General features: G+C 36.3%; 1 protein-coding gene across 12 annotated transcripts; it reads left to right on the forward strand.

Annotated features, from left to right (window-relative positions):
* The first annotated feature begins 3,562 nt into the window (after nt 1-3,562).
* Nucleotides 3,563-20,901, forward strand: picalmb (phosphatidylinositol binding clathrin assembly protein b). Of its 12 annotated transcripts, none has more exons than XM_039686743.2 (24): nt 3,563-4,128; nt 6,521-6,663; nt 6,771-6,846; nt 7,053-7,155; nt 7,476-7,569; nt 9,126-9,237; nt 9,668-9,774; nt 9,860-9,901; nt 10,534-10,545; nt 10,673-10,758; nt 10,949-11,072; nt 11,857-11,990; nt 13,237-13,328; nt 13,451-13,603; nt 15,022-15,105; nt 15,343-15,432; nt 16,313-16,423; nt 16,602-16,709; nt 17,258-17,288; nt 17,392-17,491; nt 17,666-17,725; nt 17,803-17,907; nt 18,106-18,217; nt 19,507-20,901. In XM_039686743.2, exons 1-23 carry the CDS (start codon nt 3,999-4,001, stop codon nt 18,196-18,198), a joined length of 2,190 nt encoding a protein of 729 aa, XP_039542677.2. In that variant the 5' UTR covers nt 3,563-3,998; the 3' UTR covers nt 18,199-18,217; nt 19,507-20,901. The 12 variants fall into 12 exon arrangements, with proteins under 12 accessions (XP_039542677.2, XP_088977415.1, XP_039542678.2 ...); XM_089121289.1 differs by having other exon boundaries at nt 16,605-16,709; XM_039686744.2 differs by having other exon boundaries at nt 11,863-11,990.
* Nucleotides 20,902-21,579: the final 678 nt, after the last annotated feature.

Consider the following 21,579-nt stretch of genomic DNA (forward strand, 5'->3'; position numbering starts at 1 on the left):
TATTTTATTTTTTAAATATTTTATTTTAATATTTAATATTTATACTGTATAATATAATACGACCACAATATAATTTCCTAGGCCCTATTACATTTGTTGAGATGCCAATTGTCACAAAAAGGTTTCAATGAATTCAAAGGGGGTGGATGGACTATAGTTGCATATGAAGAATCTTGCAGTGAACCATGCTGAAATCAAATATATTTGACAGGGCTACTATTCAGGAAAAATGGGATCAAGTGGCCCTTTTAACCTGAAATGAAGAATAAATCCTGAAACCACAACCATCTACTGTATTTTACAACACCCGCCCATGAAATGACCCAGATGTACAGTAGTGAGGAGGCCATGTGCTCTGATTCATCGTGAAGGATTAGATGACATTGTTTATGGTGATTTATGTTCTGAGCAGCTGGTAAACTGGGAGGACACTGTAGCCTATATTCTCATACAATCATTTGTACATGAATTGCCAGTAGAACTAAATGTGGAGCTGGGGTAGGTGAAGGGTTTCTGAATGTGCACTGCAACTGTTACAGAAAATGGTGACCAAGTATTTGAAGAATATATATATATATATATATATATATATATATATATATATATATATATATATATATCAGAGATAAAATAATTATGATTCAAAATATCTCCCATGGACAAAATAACAACTCTATTTTACTCTAGTTGTAACACATTTACCAAGTATCCTTAGTTAACACAAGTAATAATCATAATTATGACTTATAGGCATCTAAAGATTTGAACGCCTTCATTGACTCTCTGGTAAACATAGATGGCATGTTGATGAGATACAGGTATATGTCTATGATACAGGTAGATGTCGCCGAAGGTCAAATCTGGCCACGTGTCCGGGCTTTTGCTCCAATTCTCACTCAGGTAATATGGATCAGGCAGAGAACATGAACCCTGGTTATATAAAAGTTTAACCTTGTATTTCCTTTTAGCTTCTTCGTACAAAGAATTATCATATGCTGACAAAACACAGGTAGACTGCTGCTATGTTCTTTCTGCCAACCAATTCATGCCCATATTGTGACATCACTTTTGACTCTATAGTAACGCTATAGAGAATAATATGATTGGAAGCAGATTTGAGTCAAAGTAAATTGTCTCTGTTTGAGTTAAGGACCTATCAGCCTGAACCATCTAGAGTTTCATGGCATGAACATTTAACCAAAAACAGTTCTTGGTATTGGTGTGAAAACCACATTTCATAACCTTTATTTTAAAGGTATAGGCTATATCTATTTTTTAAAGATATGTACACTTGGCCAACTCACCCAGAGTGAAAACAATCCGAAACAACTAATAGCAAGGGACTTAAATCATTCAGGTTTTGTTTGTATTGAAATGTGACTAAAGTTTCAAAGGAAGACAAAAGATGCGGCTAGGTCATCCAAGTGTACTGATGTTGGACCCTTTTATATGTTACAATATTATTATGTTATGTCAAAAGTAGGCTATTAGTTAAGGTATATAGAAGAGTTTTATTTGTTAAGATGCTTGTATAGCTAATTAAATCACAAAATATTTCTCAACTAGAGGGGGAAAGCATGAGTGTATGCTGTTAAAACGTAATGTGATTCTATTTAAATTAAATGGAAATTATGTAACATTAATTCAATTATTTCAATTTAAGTCATTAGGCATTTTCATCAGCTGCTCATTGCTCAGAAGGAAAGAAATTAAGAACTGTTTTGTTGTTCCGTGGGCTATGATTAAAACTCATTGGTTTAGTCATTTAAAAAACAGTTTCTTAGATCGCAATGTTTTAAACTAATTGTACATTAAGCATAAATAAGCCTATGTTTGATCTCTCACATAAAAGGGAGAGAAAATGATCTTCAAATAGCATCACCAGCGCATCTCCGGTGCCATCATGCGTCGACCGCGCCCTCTAGTGTTCAGATCAAGTGGCGCATTCACCTAAAAAGGAAAATTCTGTCGTCATTTACTCACCCTAAAGTTGTTCCAAACCTGGGAAATTGATTAAATACTATGGAAGTGAATGGGATCCATCAACTGTTTGTTTACCAACATTCTTCAAAATATCTTCTTTTGTGTTCAGCAGAAGAAAGAAATTCATGCAGGTTTATAACAATTTGAGGGTGAGTAAATGATGACAGAATTTCCTGTCTGATGAACCATCCTTTTAACTGATTACTCTGATTACAGGCAAACTGGTTACATAGCCCATCTTTTAAAAGTAAACATGCAAGCATTTAAACATGCAAGCCCATCTTTTTTTAATTATTATATATTTTTTTAATTAAGTACTGAACTACATTATTATTTTGAAGATTAAATATTGCAACAATTCAGGTGTTTAACTCAATTTAATTCATCAAAGTTCATATTGAAGTTGCCTATTACAGAAAATTAACAAAATCCTCTTTGAAACTGAAATAATGATCACTACGTTTTCAACATTCTTAGCCATTTCATTTGATTTTTTCCTCTTCATTTTGTCAAATTTTATAACATTATCCCTCACCACTACTAAAAGCACACACTATAACGTAAGGACTGAGGACAATAATCTAAAACTATATACTGTATATAAAAGCAGCTTGAACCAGTCTCAGTGGCCATTCTCCTCTGACCTCTGGCATCAACAAGGCATTCCACCCACAGAACTGCTGCTCAATAGATATTTACTCTTTTTCAGATGAATAAATGAATGAATATGAATAAATGATCATTCGAACCAGATCATTCTCTGTAAACCCTAAGGTTGAGGGTGAAAATCACAGTCGATCAGCAGTTTCTAAAAATAAACAGACCAGCTCGATTGGCATCAACAACTATCTATGCCACTTTCAAAGTCACGTAAATCACCTTTCTTATCCATTTAGATGCTTGGTTTGAACTTCAGCAAATCCTGTTGAGCATGTCTACATGCCTAAATGCATTGAGTTGCTGTTACATGACAGATTGTTGTTTTAACAAGCAGTTGAGCAGGTGTAGTGTACCTAATAAAGTGGCCAGTGAGTATTTAGGCACACACATACACACACACACATATACCGTGTATATATACTAGGTTTCTATATTTACTAAATTTGTGAATTTGATCAAGTTAAAATTACTGTAGCCTATGTCTGAGCCTCGTCACAAGCATTTTGATCCCCAGTTTTCCCTAGTGTTAATTGTGAAAATGACAAATAGATGCCTCTTGACCTGACTTTTGACATACATAGACTTGTTTGCATATACATACACACACTAGACTACCATACACAAATATAGGTCCTCTTTTCATATTTCTCCTCCTATGAGTTACATCAATATGCCTATCGATTTTACAATAAATATATGAAGAATATTTTATATAATATTATATTTATTATTATAATATTATTATTATATATATATATATTTTATGTTAAGATATTAAATATAAATTGAACTAATATCAAACTTCAAACTTTCGCCAAGTGGAAAAAGATACGAATATATTGTTGATTGTCCCTTTATTCCAAGTGCATTTGTAATGAAGGTGTTCAGCCTGATCCTGGATCAGCAGCATCAGCGGTCAGTGTCCCGACCCATATTCCTCCAGCTCTCATGGAACAGCACAGGCCCGCCATTTGCCTTCGCTACTCTTCAATCCTGCGGGCTTACACGAATAATACAGGCGGCGGTTGAACGGCGGGATTAAGTTAGTGTCCGAGACATGAGAGATGAGTCACGAGCCTTTACAGCGCGCGATTGAAACCCGTAACAATGTAAGGATTCCGCGCGAGATATTCGCTAACATCATTTCTGGATTCATCATCGTCTCGCGCAGCGGATAACTGTGTGCAAGGCTTCCCATCTGCCTCCTCTTGTCCGACCAATCTTTGTCTCCCCCGTATACAAGTATCGTACGGCAGGAGGTCGACCGGGAACTGTGAACACTATTTAGTAGCAGTTTGAATTTCAATATTCATCATACATATTATTGGATTCTTGACCGCTGTAAAGCTTTGAAAATGTCTGGGCAGAGCATTACAGACAGGATAACAGCTGCTCAGCATAGCGTTACTGGATCAGCCGTTTCCAAAACTGTCTGCAAGGCAACAACGCACGAAATAATGGGCCCTAAAAAGAAACACTTGGATTGTAAGTATCAGCAGCTGTGTTTAAAATTAAATTGCGAGGGTGAACGTGTGTACAGCTGTTGCTTAGTTATGGCTACGATTTTAGGCTATTGTACAATGGACAGGCCCAGGCTGTGCTAAGCTAATGTGCTTAGACAGACTCCTGATAATAATATTGGAAATACAGGCCATTTAGGAGGACAAGCTTACATTCAATCACTTTCAGCTGGACTGTGTACGTGCAATATTGCTGTTTGTATGTAAGCAAGGATACGTGTGTTTCCATTAAGTTTGATTCCATAATAATATTAATAAATGTTTAAATGCTTTTAAAATGCTCTTAATATAGTTTACAACCTCGTTTATACCTCCTCTGCATTACCATACTGGTTAATGCTGGTTAAATGTTAATTCTATATTATGGTCATTATGAAGAAATAAATCAGTGCTGTTGATTTACTTGCATGAGAATCATGTTATGCACATGTTATTGTAAGGAAGGTGTTATTATGTGTTAGTTCATTTGGATTTGATTATCATGTTCAGTTGGTTTCAAACCCACAGATGATGTCAGTAAATGCTGTGTATCTTCTTTAAAGGGATAGTTCACCAAAAATGAAAATCCTGTCATTATTTATTTACTCACCCGCATGTCCAAACCTGCAAGATCTCCGAAACGCAAATAAAGAACATTTTGATGAAATCTGTCCCTCCATTGACAGCTACGCAACTACCAATTTGACGCTTCAAAAAGTTTATAATTCGTAAAACTAATCCATATGATTTGAATGGTTTATTCCAACACATATAATTTAGGCTTTTATTCACATAAACATTGATCAGTGAAGATAAACAGAAGCCCGTTACCAAACCTGCTTGACGCACAAGAACAAACCCCATCGCTCAATTCATATGGATTAGTTTTAAGATCTCTTTATGAACGTTTTGAAGCATCACAGACAGTTGCGTAGCTGTCAAAAGAGGGACAGAAAGCTCTTATATTTCAGCAAAATGATCAATATTTGTGTTCTGAAGATGAACGAAAGTCTTAAGGGTTAATTAGGCATTTTTGTGTGAACTAGGCCTTACCCTTTAAGAACTGCTGGTCTAGTGCCAGTCTAGTAAGTCTGTGCTTCAGAATAGATCTCTATTTACGTCTGTCTCAGCCAGGCCTGACTATTCTTTCATTATGTTCTTACAGCGTTATAAGACAAGCTATGACATGTTTGAAGAACCGTAGTTAGGATTTTTAAATAGGAAATTAAAATTGTCTGCCTGCTGGACCCATTTGCACCTTTCACCCCACTAGCTTTGACCTTTTAGATAAGCGAGGGAACTGAATTTCATGTCTTTTTGTTTTACAGAATCATTTTTGTAGAAACTTCTTCTTTTTTTTTTACTTCATCTGAGACTTTATAATAAATACAAATGCCTCTGTAATTTTAATCAACGGTCTATTTGACTCATAATAGTCACATCCATGATTGGCCTCTTACAACGAATACACTGCTGAAGATCCATCAAGATCAGTTAATGTCTAAAGAAGTTATAACACACTTCCTGTTTCACATTTCTCACCATAATTTAATTTCTCGCCACGGAACTATTAAAAATATGAATAACAGCTATAATAGTATCTCAGCGATACTAAAATAACACTGTTTCGAAGAATGTTGAGTTTTATGGCCCACTGACTTCCATTGTATGGACAAAAGCACAAAACCTCCATTGTATAACATTTTCTCAAAATTTGTTTTATGTAGTAGAAAGTCATGATGCATTTTTTATATTATTTTGGTAGGTAAACTATCCCTTCAATTATAAATTATGGTTACTTATGGTCCTTTCCACCAACCACTAAAGGTTACCTTCTTTCGCCAGACAGACAGATTAAATTTTCTGATTCATTTTAAACATTTTTGAAACATTTTAGTTGACATCTTTTGTGGTGAGGGCTTTGTTTCTCAGGAAATCAAAGTTGGCAGTGCTGTGGAGGCAGCAGTCTCGCACCAAACCAACCAACCAACTACATGATTGAAGTCAACTTCATTCATTCAGAAAGAAGAAGTCCATCAGAAACTGCACTACATCCATCTATGTGAATCCTACACAAAAATGTCATTCCCCTAAAGCATATTTGCAGAAGTGCTTAAACATTTCATCAAGAAACTCCACCAGCACAGTTAATAGTGGGATGTGGAATTCCAGCCTGCGTAATGCTTATTTATGTGGACTCTCAACAGATTATTATTATTTTTCTGTTTTTTTTTTTTGTTATAAATGCACGCTAATCCTTTTATTTATTAAATTTTAAGCTCTATACCATTGCAGTCTGTTTTGTTGACTCGATTCTTGCCTGTTCACTCAGTTATTAAAATGCCAATCATTAATGGAAACCTCTGTTTCTGTTGTAGACCTGATACATTGTACCAATGAGATGAATGTGAACATTCCTCAGCTGGCAGACTCTTTGTTCGAGAGAACCACCAACACTAGTTGGGTGGTGGTCTTTAAGTCCCTAATCACAACACACCACCTCATGGTTTATGGGAACGAGGTGAGTGACTGTGGGAGATCTGTCTGCTTTTTAATCAAGCTACTAGTTAAGATCCGCAAATAATTGCATGCATTGAAACATCGTTTAATTTATCACTTTGGTTCCAGCGATTTATTCAGTACTTGGCCTCAAGGAACACATTATTCAACCTCAGTAATTTCCTGGACAAAAGTGGCCTACAAGGTACAGTATTGAACTATACACATTTATTTCACACTCTACAGAGGCTTCATTCTTCTTTGATGCGCTGTTTGATTAATAAACATTCCCAACATTTTTTGTTTTAATTAATTAATTGAGCTAGTTTCAAATATTTATAACATTATATTCATTTATGATTTTTTAAATAAATTATTTCTTAACCGTCATCTTTATTGGTGTCTTCTTAGGTTACGATATGTCAACATTCATTCGGAGGTATAGTCGATATCTGAATGAAAAGGCCGTATCGTATCGACAGGTGGCATTTGACTTCACGAAAGTAAAGCGTGGGTAGGCATTTCTTTTATACATTTTATAATACAACCTTAAAGGTAGTTTCTAGTTCCTGCTTTCTTTAGTATGCTGACTTTTGCATGAAGTGCATTATGTAACTCCAGTAGTGATTCATTTTGCCAGTAAATTGTTCACTCAATACAATGGTGTTTTTTTAGCCTTAGCTGTAGTTTTTGTTCTAAATCATTTAAGGGGATTTGTGCAGCAGCACTACTAATTTTGAAGGACTGGAGTCATTGCACTGGATCATCCACTAAACCTCCATGCACTGATCCCCCAATGTCATTTGACCTATATTTTAAAATCTTCTCCTTAAGGGTGGATGGAGTGATGAGAACCATGAACACAGAGAAGCTCCTTAAAACCATCCCTATTATACAGAACCAGATGGATGCCCTCCTTGACTTCAATGTAAGTTAGAATGCAGAAAGCTGACAGCTGATCTGCATTTTGCTTATAGTCCCTTTCACACATCAATCCCGGTAAATTACCGTAAAATTACCAGAACGACTTAAATTAAAAAAATACTGTCTTTTTACCAGTAAGACCAGTCACACATCAGACTATGTGATGTCAATCATTGGAAATGACCTTTAAACGCTGAGCTGTTTTCTTCATCGATCTGGATGAAGAGATCAGCACTTTAGTTTAATTTTAGTAAAAAACAATTTAAGGGGATGATCACACAGAACACTGTTATTGCTTTTAAAAACACAAAGCACATGATAGTTACTATAGTATAGACGAGTTACTATAGTTACTATAGTATAGACGAGTATAGACATCATAGACGTCCGTCTATAATGACTGTCATTATGTCTAGTGAGTTGCGCACGTGATTTGTTTCGTGCTTGAGAAACTCTTTTAAGGGAACATAGTGAGCATCGATTCTCCCTGGTTTTTAATTGTGGCTTGTTGGACTTTTTAGGGAATGAATGTTTCCGTGCACTGAAAGGTTTTTGATTGAAACAGCCTTTAAAATGGTTTACTCCCTAAACAATGCCCTGATTACTGAACTAGGAATCTGATTGGGACGCACCCATGCTAAAACAGTTAAAAGGCACGTAACTTAACGTAAACAGCTCCAACAGAGCTTCAATTGGCCCAAAGCAAATTTCTTACAACAGCACGTTCTGACCTTGTACATGCTCATATCGGTTATCTTCATTCTTTGTTCACACACAGCATCATACCAGCAATTTACTGGTAATATTATGGGTAAATTGGCAGAACCAATTTACTTGTGTTTTTGAAAAGTTCCTGATCACACATGAACTCTTAAAGGAGTTGTTCACTTTTAAAAAAAACTTTTGTTGATAATTTACTCACCCCCATGTCATCCAAGATGTCCATGTCATTCTTTCTTTCATTCCAGGATTTTTCTCCATATAATGGACTTTAATAGGAACCAAACGGTTCAAGGTCCAAAAGACAGTTTCAGTGCAAACTGCAAACTGTTCAAAGGGCTTTAAACGATTCCAGACGATGAATAAGGGTCTTATCAAGCTAAACGATCGCTCATTTAAAAACAAGCTTATAAAACTTAAACTTTGTTATTTTGTTTTTAAATGAGCGATCGTTTCGCTTGATAAGACCTTTATTGATCGTCTGGAATCATTTAAAGCCCTTTGAACAGTTTGCAGTTTGCACTGAAACTGTCTTTTGGACCTTGAACTGTTTGGTTACCAGTGAAGTGCATTATATGGAGAAAAATCCTGGAATGTTTTCATCAAAAACCTTAATTTATTTTCGACTGAAGAAAGAAAGACATGGACATCTTGGATGACATGATGGTGAGTAAATAATCAGCAAAAGTGTTTTTAAAAGTGTACTCCTTTAACGGTAATTTACCAGTAAAAACTGTATGTCTGAAAGGGGCTTATGAATTTATGCAATTAATATTTTCTTTGTTGCAGCAAAGCATTTGTGTGGCATGTTTATGAAAATACATTTTTCTGTTTGCCCAGGTCAATGCCAATGAACTTACCAATGGGGTTATTAATGCAGCCTTCATGCTTCTTTTCAAAGACTCCATCCGACTTTTTGCAGCTTACAATGAAGGGATCATAAACTTATTGGGTAGGTTCTTCATGATGCTTTCTTCTCAATACTAAGTAAATAAAACCACGTATTGCATAAATACACTCATTTTACTTTTGAATGCAAGATTTACATTAAAGATTTGAATGTGTAAGCTCTTAAAATGTAACAAAAAGTCATGGTGCAATAGTGCACATGGTCACAAGAAGTTGTACTTACATTTATGCAGGTTCAGGTTCATCCTGCATCATGCCCTGATTGCATATCTTTCCTTTTCCTGTACATCCCCTTGTCTAAAAAAAAAAAAAAAAAGCCAAATTTAGTTGCAATTTTTTTCATCCAAGTTGCAGATATTAAATTGTAATGAAAAAAAGTGACATATCCTGTGTGATCTGTTTTAATTTCTACTCATGGAAATACCGTCATAGTGCTGATTGGTAATGGGTGCTTCTTTATCTTCCTTTCACAGAAAAGTACTTTGATATGAAAAAAGTACAGTGTAAAGAGGGTTTGGACATCTACAAGAAATTCCTTACCCGAATGACCCGGATCTCAGAGTTCCTCAAAGTGGCAGAGGTGAGATTTCGCATGTGTTGTTCTGGAGGCAAGGTACTTCATTAAAAGAGGGTTATGTAACATATTTGTTCTGCTCGCCTCACAGCAGGTGGGAATAGACCGTGGGGACATACCTGACCTGTCTCAGGTAAGACCACACTTTTATTCTGACTTTAACACCTGCACTCTTTCTGCTTTATTAACGGTTAAATATTTTTAAACCTAAATATTTTCTGAAGCTGTTCTGCTTTTTTTTTACTTTACCTTGCACAAATGCATTTCCGACTTAAAGAAGCATGCAGCTCATTAGGATGCGCATGTCACTAAGATTTCTTACCTTTTCTGTCTTAACTTTTCCCTGTCTACAGCAAATAAAGGTGTAATGGGCTCAGTGGAGATTTTAAGAATAGTAATTATAGAGATAATTGTGGGAATCATGATCCTATTATAAGTATATTGACTCAGAGTATACAGCATGGACATATTTCAGCTAGCAAAATGATAATAGTAATGCTTATTCACCATTGGCATCTACAATGTGACATAGTATTTGACGCCTTGGGAGTGAGAACGGGTTGTTATATACAGTATCATTCAGGAATAAGTCATGAATGAATTAAACATACACTTGAAAAGGACAGATTATATATCTAGCACAAATGCCATCATAGCCATATATAAGGGCAGGTAGCTGCTTTGAAACTCATGCATTATGTCTGACCAAGACCACCTTTATATTCTGTATTTCCCTTTATCTTTCCACCTTCTGTCCACCTTCAGTTTACAGTGTGTGTAAGTACTGTTCTCACTCTTTTCTGCACTCTTCTGCACCTTTTAATTCTTATTGCCTATAAATGTCAAGCTATTTTGTCTTTTCATTGGTGGTTATTCTTGAGTAAATGTTTGTGCATTCCCTTAGGCCCCCAGCAGTCTTTTGGATGCCCTGGAGCAACACTTGGCTTCATTAGAAGGGAAGAAGGTGAAGGACTCCACCGCCGCCAGCAGGTGGGCCATTTATGGGTCACGCTCCGAGCTGAATACAAATGAATGAGTGCTAACAGATGCATTGTATTGATGGATCTTGCATCTCTTGATAGATTTATATCTATAAGAGCGGTGTGCTTGACAAATACTACAAGTTTGATTTTCTCTCATACTCGCAGAAACTCAATTTATCTCTCCCCGACTTTTGTAGGGCAAGCACACTCTCCAATGCTGTGTCATCTCTGGCCAACACTGGCATGTCTTTCACCAAAGTGGATGAAAGGGAAAAGCAGGCAGCTCTGGAGGAGGAGCAGGCGCGATTGAAAGCACTAAAGGTACACAGGACCCATTTAAAAAATAATTTCACCCCCCACGGGGGTAAAGGATTGCCAGTATTTTTGTCTTCGTGTGTGTTCTGTTAATTATAGATTGCTGTTTTTTAGTTATATGTGCAACTCACGTAATTTTGTGTGTGTGTGAATTTGCAGTAAATCTCTGGGTAATAGTTGATGTATTTTCTAAAAATGCGGTACTTTGCAATGACTGTCTACATTGCATGTTAATACAGCATTTGGACAGTTTCAGCATAAATCTTTGCACTTATAGGGGATAAAGTATAACATTTTTTTTATTTAAAGGGATAGTTCACCCAAAAATTAAAATGCTTGAGCTTCTGTTTACCACAACTGGTGTGTATACATGTACTGGTGTGTATATGTTTATATATGAATAAAAGCCTAAATTCAATCTGTTTATCATATCGACAAGCGATCTTGTCTCTTCAGAAAATTTTAACTAAACCACTCTATTTATATGGATTAGCTTAGACGATTTCTTTATGAAATTTTTTAAGCGCCAAAGTGATAGTTGCGTAGCGGTTTCATTAAAAAAGTCTTGTGGGTTAGGAACGACATGAGGATGTTTTGCATTCATGCCAAAAAAAAAAAAAAATGGATCAGATAATTGTTTTAACAATTGCTTGTTATCAAAGATTTCAAATGTATCCACCCCTAAGCATCACACTAATGAATGAAAAGTGGTTGGTTGGTCATTCTACATGCCAATGAGATGGCTCCTTCCTGTCTAAAAGGTTTCTTGGCTTGTGCTCTTTGTAATCAGGAACAGAGGCTGAAGGAGCTCTCCAAGAGGCCTTCGTTTGCAACGACAGACACTTCTCCAGTCTCCACCACAGCAGCATGCATCAGCACAGCTCCTGCCATAGACCTGTTCTCCACTCCCAGCTGCTCCAATGGGTTAGCCAGTGTGATTCTCTAGATATTTTTCTGTATGGCTTAAAGGGATACTCCACTTTTTTTGGAAATAGGCTCATTTTACAACTCCCCCAGAGTTAAACAGTTGGGTTTTACCATTTTCGAAATACGTTCAGCCGATTTTCTAAAATGTAGAAGAATATCAGTAACCAGACAGTTTCTGGTTGAGTCAATGAGACCAGAAACATGGGAGTCAATGAGACCAGAAACTGCCTGTTTTTCCTTCAGTGAAGGAAAGTGAAGTATCCCTTTAAGATATAAAAACAAGCATGGTTTGTGCTTGACCAGGGGCAAATTCACTAAATGGTTGCAGCAAATTTGTGTGCCGAATTTCAGCACAAACACCTGTATCTTAGATGGTGTTTACATGACATAATTTACTTGACAAGGTCGATTTGGGGGGCAAGGGTTACCTCGGTATTTTACACTTAAAGCCCTGTTTTAAGATAGTTTCTGATGAAATAGAAAGGTTAAGATTGAAATTTGGATTGAAATTAGGTTTCTATGTTAGGACCAGCACGATGGTTGTCTATGTGCACTGGAACAATCATTCATAAAACGCATTAAACTTTAGTTTGACTCCATTGACTTGACTTGGTACAAATACAAGTTTAATGCGTTTTATGAATGCTTGTTCCAGTGCACATTGACAACCATTGTGTAGGTGGGGGGGGGGTGCGCTAACACAGAAACTCTCGGGACAGCAGCATGTGTCCAAATTTCAATCTTAACCATTCTACTTCATCAGAAACGATCTTAAAACAGGGCTTTAAGTGTAAAATACCGAACTAACCCATTAAAAATGTGTTTCAAAGTGCAAGTTTTTGAAAATAATATAATATATTATAAAATAATAATATAAAGTTTTTGTCTCTGTGTAAACTACAAACTTGTAAAATTGTGAAAACGGTGATATAATATGTGTATTACAAGATCAGGCTATAGGCACTGTAGAAGAATGCGTATGTGCACAAACGTATAGTTTCTTTACAAAGTGACATCAAGGCCAACTACTGGCCAGGCATGAATAAAATTTTTTTTTTTTTCATTTTCACAGATCTGTGTAAATGGGTATCATTTAGACAACATTGTCGTCTGAACACGAGACGTTTCAAAAACGCAAAGGACGCAAACCTTTCCATTTTTAGTACATCGTTGTTGTGTAAACGTACCCTTTATACATCTGCCTCTCTTGGTTAAATTGGCGTTTTTGTTTTCTGTTACTCAGTGCCCTGAAGATGGAGAGCGACCTCTTTAATATGCAGACTAACTTTCAGGCGGGCATGCAGCCTGGACCGTCTGTGGCCACGGCATGGGGAGGTGAGATCCTTTGCATGTGACTGTGTGTCAGAGATTCAGCATGCTGTTGTCTTCTCTGTTAACTTGAGTCTCGTCCTAATGTCCTTCTATTCGACTCTTTCTCTCTTCTTTTGCCTGCTCAGATCCTTTCTCTTCTTCTGAAGCTGTAGATGACTCCATTCCAAACCTAAACCCTTTCCTAACCAAAGTTGTTGTTGATGGTGCTCATCTTCCCGTTATGTCATCAGACGGTGTTAGTTTCTCCTCTAGGACGTCAGGTCATGAGATTTTTGGTGGTAAACATGCCTTAGTTTCTTTCTTCCAACCCACCCATCCAAAGTGTTTAATTAGTTTGAAAGTCGCTGAAAGTCCCTCGTTTCGCATGCACAGTATCCTGTTGTGTCAAATCAGGAATCCTGTGATTAAGTTCTGTCCAGTTGAACTCGTCGTCGGAGTAGGAATGCAGTCTGTAATTGGAGACTAAATAGGAGGTTAGGTGGCAGTACTATAGATTACATTAAAAAAATTGTAGACACAGAGCTTTGTTTTGGCTTTGTTCAAATAGGGCTGTTTCATTAATAACAGGTTTTATCTCGATAGATGAAATTAAAGTGGGTGTAGGTTGTGTGAGAGACTAAAAAAAGGATGTTACATGCTGAGAACCATGATTAAGGCATTTGTCGATCCAATTGAGTGCAGAGGCATTTTCTTTCCTCGTTCGGTTGAAACACGCCCCATAATCACAGCCAAATGGAGCAGTAACAGACTCACATTTTGACTAGAATCTGAGTATGACGACATCAGGCTACTGATTTGGTGCACTAGCTACACATTATTATTATTATCAATGTCAAAAACAGCTGAGCTGCTTAATGTCTGTGGAAACAGTGAGTTTTTTGAAGGATTATTTGATGAATAGAAAGTTCAAAATAACAGCATATTCTGAAATACAATAAAAAAAATGCCTTAACTGTAACTTTCGATCAATTTAACATATGCTTGCTGTATAAAAGTTATATTTCCAATAGGGTTGTCAAACGATTAATCGCATCCAAAATAAATATTTGTGTTGACATAGTATATGTGGGTGCACTGTGTATAATTAATTTATATATATAAATAATACACACACATGCTTGTATATATTAAGGAAATATTTTCATGTATATACCGTATATAGATTTATATATAATTTATATTATATGTAAATATCAATATTTTATATATAAATAATAGTCTTCTTAAATATACATGCATGTGTGTATTTATATATATATATACAAATTAATTATACACAGTGCACCCACATATATTATGTAAACACAAACTTTTATTTAGGATGCGATTAATCGTTTGACAGCCCTAATTTCCAAGAATAAAAACTTGAACCCAGACTTTTGAATGGTAGTATATATAAAAGTAGGGCTATCAAAGGTGATGCATTAACGCATGTAATTTCTAAAATATAAAAAAATTCAATATTTGTCGAAGGTCAACTACTGAAATATCACAGATGAGTGGAACCCTGTCATAATGACAATAATTGCAATTAAATATTTTAATCATCCGACAGCCGAAATGATAATATATATTATTCATAAAAATAGACGTTACTTGAAGTTTGTTAGAAAATCATATTTCATTTCAGTTTTCACCTCAGTCCACTTTTTGCTTTAGCTATAAGTGTATGATTGTTTTTCCTTTTTTACCATAGATCAGTACAATCCCTTTATTGATTCAAGTTCATCTGTATCAACCAATTACAAACGCACTGTTCGGATAGAGCACTTAATCTCAGGTACCATGATGGCAAACCATCCCACCTATGTTTCCCCTCTGTCAGGAAACATAGAGGCACTAAAGCAGTGTACAGGGACTATCCTGTGATCATCCCTGCTGGATGATGTTTGCCTTCTGCACATGGCTTTGTCTTAATATTTCTATTTAAAAACGCTCTTTACTAATCCAATTTGAATCTATAATGTCTTTATGTCTGTAATGCGTGCTGTGTTGTTTCTCCCCGCCTGCCTGTCAGACTCGTTTGGTCAACCGTCTATGGTCCAGCATCTCCCAAACCCCTCTCCCTTCCAGTCTGAGCCCTCCACTGTAGCAGGCCTATTCAGAGGTAGGGAGCCTGTGGCTGGAGGTTGCCTTCTGTGCCCCCTTTGTGAAATATGTTTTCCTTCGTCTATAATGCTGTCCGATCTAACATGATCTATCACCATTCAAAACTAGATCCTTAAAGGCCTAGTAAAGACCTTAAAATGACAATTCTTTCATCATTTACTCACCCCCACGATGCTTTTTATGGTGCTTTTCGGAGTTTGACAACCCCAATTATATTTTATTGTCATTATATAAAAAAGAACGGCCAGAAAATTCTTTAAAAAAGTCACCTTTTATGATCTACAGAAGGCATACCCGTTGAATAAATGATGACACAATTGTGCATTTTTGGGGAACTATCCGTTTAAGGGAGCTTTCACAGTGGGAATGTTTGTTGAGGTCTGTGTTTGTTCCCCCCGCTGCATTGGTCTGGTTTCAAACTCAACTTGATTCTATCAAACCCTGGTGCATTTGCGTTCATCTTGCGTCATCACAAAGGTTCACGGCACATGATAGAAAACAGAACGTCGGTCAATATAGTTTTTTATTAATTTTGTGCTGTTATGAACAGCTGAGAGCGGCTTTCTGTTGCTTTCAAACTCTTTCACATTACCACTTTTTCATGCAAAACGTGCCCCGTTTCGGACTAAATTGCTAGTGTGAAAGCACCCTAATACTGTTTTTGTGAGCAAGTAGTGGTTCTTGTACTTTTGCAGGATGTCTTGTGCATGTCTGTAGTTTACTCTCCACTAACTCTGACATGTGACCATGGATACTTGTCTACTTATTGGCAGCGCTTGAATTTAGTCATTTTGATACTGGCCATTCTTCAAATGGTGTCCTAATCTATATTGTGTGTGTTGTAAGAGGGCTTAAATGGATTTTTGTACCTTTTGAAGGATATGGAGCTCCACAAATCCCTCCACCACAGAGCTCAGGCGAGCTGCGTGTTGATTTCGAGTCTGTCTTTGGTACTAAAGCTGCCTCGTCCAATAGCCTGGATACAGATGGTAAGGCATTTGACATTTCACTCAAAATGAAATTAAACAACTTGGAAAAAGTAGATAAATTTTGTTGGACAAAACCATTTTTTCTTATGTAATTCCTTATGCCTATGTGAAGCATTTTGAATTGCCATTGTGCATTTAATATACTTGAAAATGTGCTCTCACTTCTGAATGTCCACAGCAGGAATTTTGAAACCCACCGTGGCCGGTTTAAATCAGTCCTCCAATCAGCTCCCAGATAAACTGGTGTCAGACGACCTGGATTCTTCCTTGGCAAACCTTGTTGGAAGTAAGTGTAAATTATTTAGAGGTTTGCATATCTAGTGTTGTTAGGAAATTATGCTACAATCAAGATATAGTACACTGTTAGGGTCCATTCACACAGAATGCATTTTCACATTAAAATCTATTCATGCATGTGTGTGTATTTATATATACACAACATAATTATACACAGTACACAGATGTATTATGCAAACACAAACTTTTATTTTGGATGCGATTAATCGTTGCAATGCACAGCCCTTAAAATACACAAGGTCTAAAGGCCCTTTCACATCAAGAACAATAACTATAAAGATATATAGCTATGTAAAGCTATATTAGTGTACACACCAACGCACAATATCCTTCTGATTCTTTCTTTAGACGCCTTGTTTTTTTGTGAGACGCTGCAAAAGATGCGAGTACAGTGGTCAAAGATGTCCGTCTAGTGTGTTTACATAGAAAGACGATGGAAAAGTGTTCATTGTGAATGGCCCCTTATTTTTTGTTCTTGATTCTGTTGAAATTTTAAGTGTACCTCTTTAAAACCTTAGTGAAATATTTCACTTACAGATCTGGGGATTGGAAATGGTACCACTAAAAAGTAAGAATGTTGCCCTTTCTGGTGCTCATCAAAATCTTACTGACAGTTATAATATATTTTCATATTCTAGTTTGGTGTTAACATTAGCCAACTGTTTTCACAGTGATATCCACTGGAACCAACCAGGAGAGAAAAAATTAACTGGTGGAATGAACTGGCAACCCAAGAATGCTCCATCTACCACATGGAACCCTGTCTCTATGGTATGATAAATCATAACCAAATTTTATCTTACCTTTCCATCCATTTATTACTTTGGTTCACTGAAGTGCATTCTAGGAATTGACTAAAACAAGGGATCTTGAGGTTTCTGAAACTGAACAAACATAATGAAATGAATCACAACTTGTTCTCATTAGTCCTACTCTGTTTTACAGCCGCCATCTATCATGGCTTTCCCTGCGACAACACCTACAGGAATGATGGGATATGGCATGGTTAGTACTTCTGTGAAACCAGCTGCCTGAATTGAGGTTGTCGGAAATGTATTCTTCATGGTTGTGATCTTTGTTAGCCTCCACAGTTGCCCTCCATGACCATGATGACCCAGCCGACAATGATGTACACACAGCCCGTCATGAGGCCATCCAATCCGTTCGGATCAGTGTCCAGCGCACAGGTACAATCCCTACGATCTCTCCAGGTGTTCATGTAGTTTTCTATTAACACTCTACGTTATCATGGTGTGTATTAATGGGCCATGAGACTGGGAACTCCTTCCCAAACTGCAGATCATTCCTCTCCTCCTCCACGTGTGCTTTTCCCTGTCACTCCAAGCTCTTTCCTTTCTCTCTCTGTGTTGTTCTCTCTGCATTAGCCCTCCGCTGCCTCTAGCCCTTCCAGTCAGAGTCCTCTCAGAGCCCCAGGACAAGACCCCTTTGCACAGCTCTCTCTCAAGGATTTCTTGTAGAGCTTCGTCTTTTGTCTAGGTACCGCATGCGTTTGTGCTCACCGATGGTCTTGCATGCAGTCATGTTCAGTTTCATCTAGTGCCTCTTGCTAGATGTAGAACGGACATGTAGATTGCATGTTCAGTACAAGTGTTGGGGGTTACTCATTACAAGTAATGTGTAATGTAATCAAGATTACTTTTTCAAGTTACTTTTAAATTTGCAACAAAATATCAGAGATACCTTTTTTAAATAAGTAATTTAATTTATTTGGTTTTCCCACGGCATGTTGAGAGAAATCAGGAGGAGTGAGATGCAGATGCGTTGTGTGCGGTGATTAAACGTGATTCTAGACTAATTTGAGCATTTACTCATCTCACCTACAGGTACAAAAACAGATATTCCTCAAAATAAAAGAATATTATGCAAACCAAAAAAATACAAATACATTTTATTAACCAATGTCTTTGCTGCTGACCTTTGTCGATCCAATTCAACCATACTAAGAAGCAAAAATTACTTTAAATTAGTGCTGTCAAACGATTAATCACGATTAATCGCATCCAAAATAAAAGTTTGTGTTTACATAATGCACTGTGTATAATTATTTTATATATATATATATATATACAAATACACACACATGCTTGTAAATATTTAAGAAATATTTTCATGTATATACTGTATATAAATTTATATATAATTTATATTTTATATAAATATCAGTATTTTAATATATAAATTATATTTTTTTCTTAAATATACATGCATGTGTGTGTATTTACATATATATACAAAATAATTGTGCAGTGCACCCACATATATTATGTAAACACAAACCTTTATTTTGGATGCGATTAATCGTGATTAATCGGTTGACAGCCCTACTTTAAACACGCATCAAATTTCTGCTGACAGGAATGAATTAGCATTTTCTTAACCCTGAGACTTATGTATTTACATTTTGGTGTGAAAGGGCTTTTACATTTGCAAAAAATAGAGCTTTTTTTTTTTTAAATAAAAAAACGCAATAAGTTACATTTTTAGGGAGTAACACAATATTGTGAAGCATTACTTTTACAGTAAAAGTAACTTTCCCCAACACTGTTCGGTACTAGTCAGTACTGAAAAAGCCAGCAACACCACTAAAACCTTTGGTTAACATGACCAAGGCCTTTTAATTTTCTCTTCCAACCACCTGCGATAGAGAGACCACTCACTTTTTTCCCATCAAATAACCAGTTTCATTCATCCAGTTTCTTGTTGACTTGACATACCATTGTTTAAAGCACCTTTCTAACTGTATGTTTAATTGTTTCTTCTTCAAGATGCAGTTTATGTAACACAAAATGAAGTTGCTCCCTGATGTCAAACCATTAAGCTCTGTCCTCTGCGGCGGGATGCTCTTCAGAGGACCAATCCCACAACATACTCGACGTCAAAGATGTAAACAAAGTGTGTTGAAAGACTGGGAGCATACTGCAATCATTTCGTAATTTGTTTAAGATGTCAAGTGATGCTGCTGTTCAGCCCATAAAGGGATTCCTCATACATTTTATAATCTGTTAAGGTAGGTAAGGGCATTGAGAGACTTTGATATTTTGTGTTCTGAGAAGCTATAGTTTGATTTTCCTGTTAGATTGTTTTTTTTCCCCTTCGACCGGGAGCTTCTGAGGAGAGGTCTTGTGGCAAATGTCCACCTAAATCGGAGTATAACTCAGCATCTGATATAGTACGTGTTATGAAATAGTAACAGTAACTTTGTTTTACATTTTATCTTTTAGTTTTGCTTTTAACTGTATTCACCAGTAGACCTTTCTTGCGTGTCGTTTGTATTTATTTATGATTAATGCCTAAAAAAAATTAAAAAAGGAGTTTACGAAGTACATTGGGAAAAAAATATAAATAATAATTCAACCTTACTCATGGGTGTTGGGTTGTATAATGAAGGTTTAGACTTTTTAAAATAGATATTATGTGAAAAATACACCTGTAAGCTAAATGATAGAGCACTAACTATTCTCTAAGTTTTATGTCTAGAACAACTTCCCGTGGATGAAATGTTTGCAGCCCAAGGCTATTGGGAGGGTAATCATTAGTGAATGGTTTGTTATACTGTTTAGTCGATACTGTGCTTAGGGGTTTTGCAATGAGATATTTGTTGGAGTAGAAAAGCACTTCCTCCGTGACTGTGAAGTGTTGCACTTGGGAAGGGAGGTGTTCTGCATTATGCATGGCATGCCATCATTCCACACAGACCGTTAGAAATGGCTGCCCCTGATCTGAATGTTAAGAGTTGCCCTCATGTTTCAGACTTCTTGTCAAGTTAAGCACCCTGCTCTCTAAAAGTCCAGGAACACTTGAGATACGAGAGCTGGACGCTCCTCTAGCTACAGGGTCATTGACATCACTGTAAATTTGTAGTGTAAAATATGAGAATCGCTGACTGGGAGACAGTTTGAGCACTGTTGATCGGTGCTTTTATGTATATATACACATATATCACATAGGCAGTTTGTCCAGGGGTTGGCTAGTAAGAATGGTTTGAAATATGAAAGCAATTCAATCAAATCGCAATTGACCTAAGTTTTACTGAATAATTTACGTGTTGTCCTCACGGATCTTTTTTTGTTTCGTTTTGTTTTATGTATTTAAAAGATGTAAGAACAATTAGTGTACTCTTTCTTTTACAAATAAAGTGCAGCTTCCACAAATCTTGTGAACATTTGTTTCATGGCATGCATTAGTTCTTTCAGCTATTGTAGCCTAGTGGTTAATCATGTACTAGTTTTTATGATTTACAAATACTGCCAAACATAGTTTATTTACTGATCAGAACCTGTAAATGCTCGTTTGTATTCAATTCATCTAAATAGTTGCCTGGTTCAGGCAGATTCAAATATACCAAGCTTAATAGTATTAATGTTCAATAGATTTGAGAGTTTGTGCTCACTTTACACTTGTCCTCTTTACACTGGGTGAAATCTACCCATTTCAAGACCTCACTCCTACTTGTTAAACATAAACCAGGTTAAACTTGTTCTAGTATAAACTTACTAAGGGAATAAAAGGCTGCATTTGTATAATTATTTCCCTGGGAAGTGCAATGTTACAAAAGATTATCAATGTATAACAATAGACAATATTTTTAGATAAAATGCAAGGTTCACTTAGTCATTTCTACCACATTATTATATTATTATTACGCCTACTATTAAAAATAATATAATGATTAGTTAAGAAATAGAATTTCATTATACTTTTTTTAATGGATGGATGTTTAATTAAAGGAGTAGTTCACTTTAAAAAAAAAGATGTCCTTTGATTTCTGTCTTTAGTCGAAAACAAATTAAGGTTTTTGATGAAAACATTCCAGGATTTTCTCCATACAATGGACTTCA

The sequence above is a fragment of the Pimephales promelas genome, chromosome 16 (genome assembly GCF_988280905.1).
Source record: "Pimephales promelas chromosome 16, fPimPro1.hap1.1, whole genome shotgun sequence".
Lineage (NCBI taxonomy): Eukaryota > Metazoa > Chordata > Actinopteri > Cypriniformes > Leuciscidae > Pimephales > Pimephales promelas.

What these genes read in the sequence shown, in the direction of transcription:
- picalmb (XM_039686743.2), top strand. Translation starts at nt 3,999, where the DNA reads ATGTCTGGGCAGAGCATTACAGACAGGATAACAGCTGCTCAGCATAGC. An exon ending in CGCGATTGAAAGCACTAAAG is followed by an intron (nt 11,073 to 11,856) that starts GTACACAGGACC and finishes CTTTGTAATCAG; the next exon opens with GAACAGAGGCTGAAGGAGCT. An exon ending in ACTCCCAGCTGCTCCAATGG is followed by an intron (nt 11,991 to 13,236) that starts GTTAGCCAGTGT and finishes TCTGTTACTCAG; the next exon opens with TGCCCTGAAGATGGAGAGCG.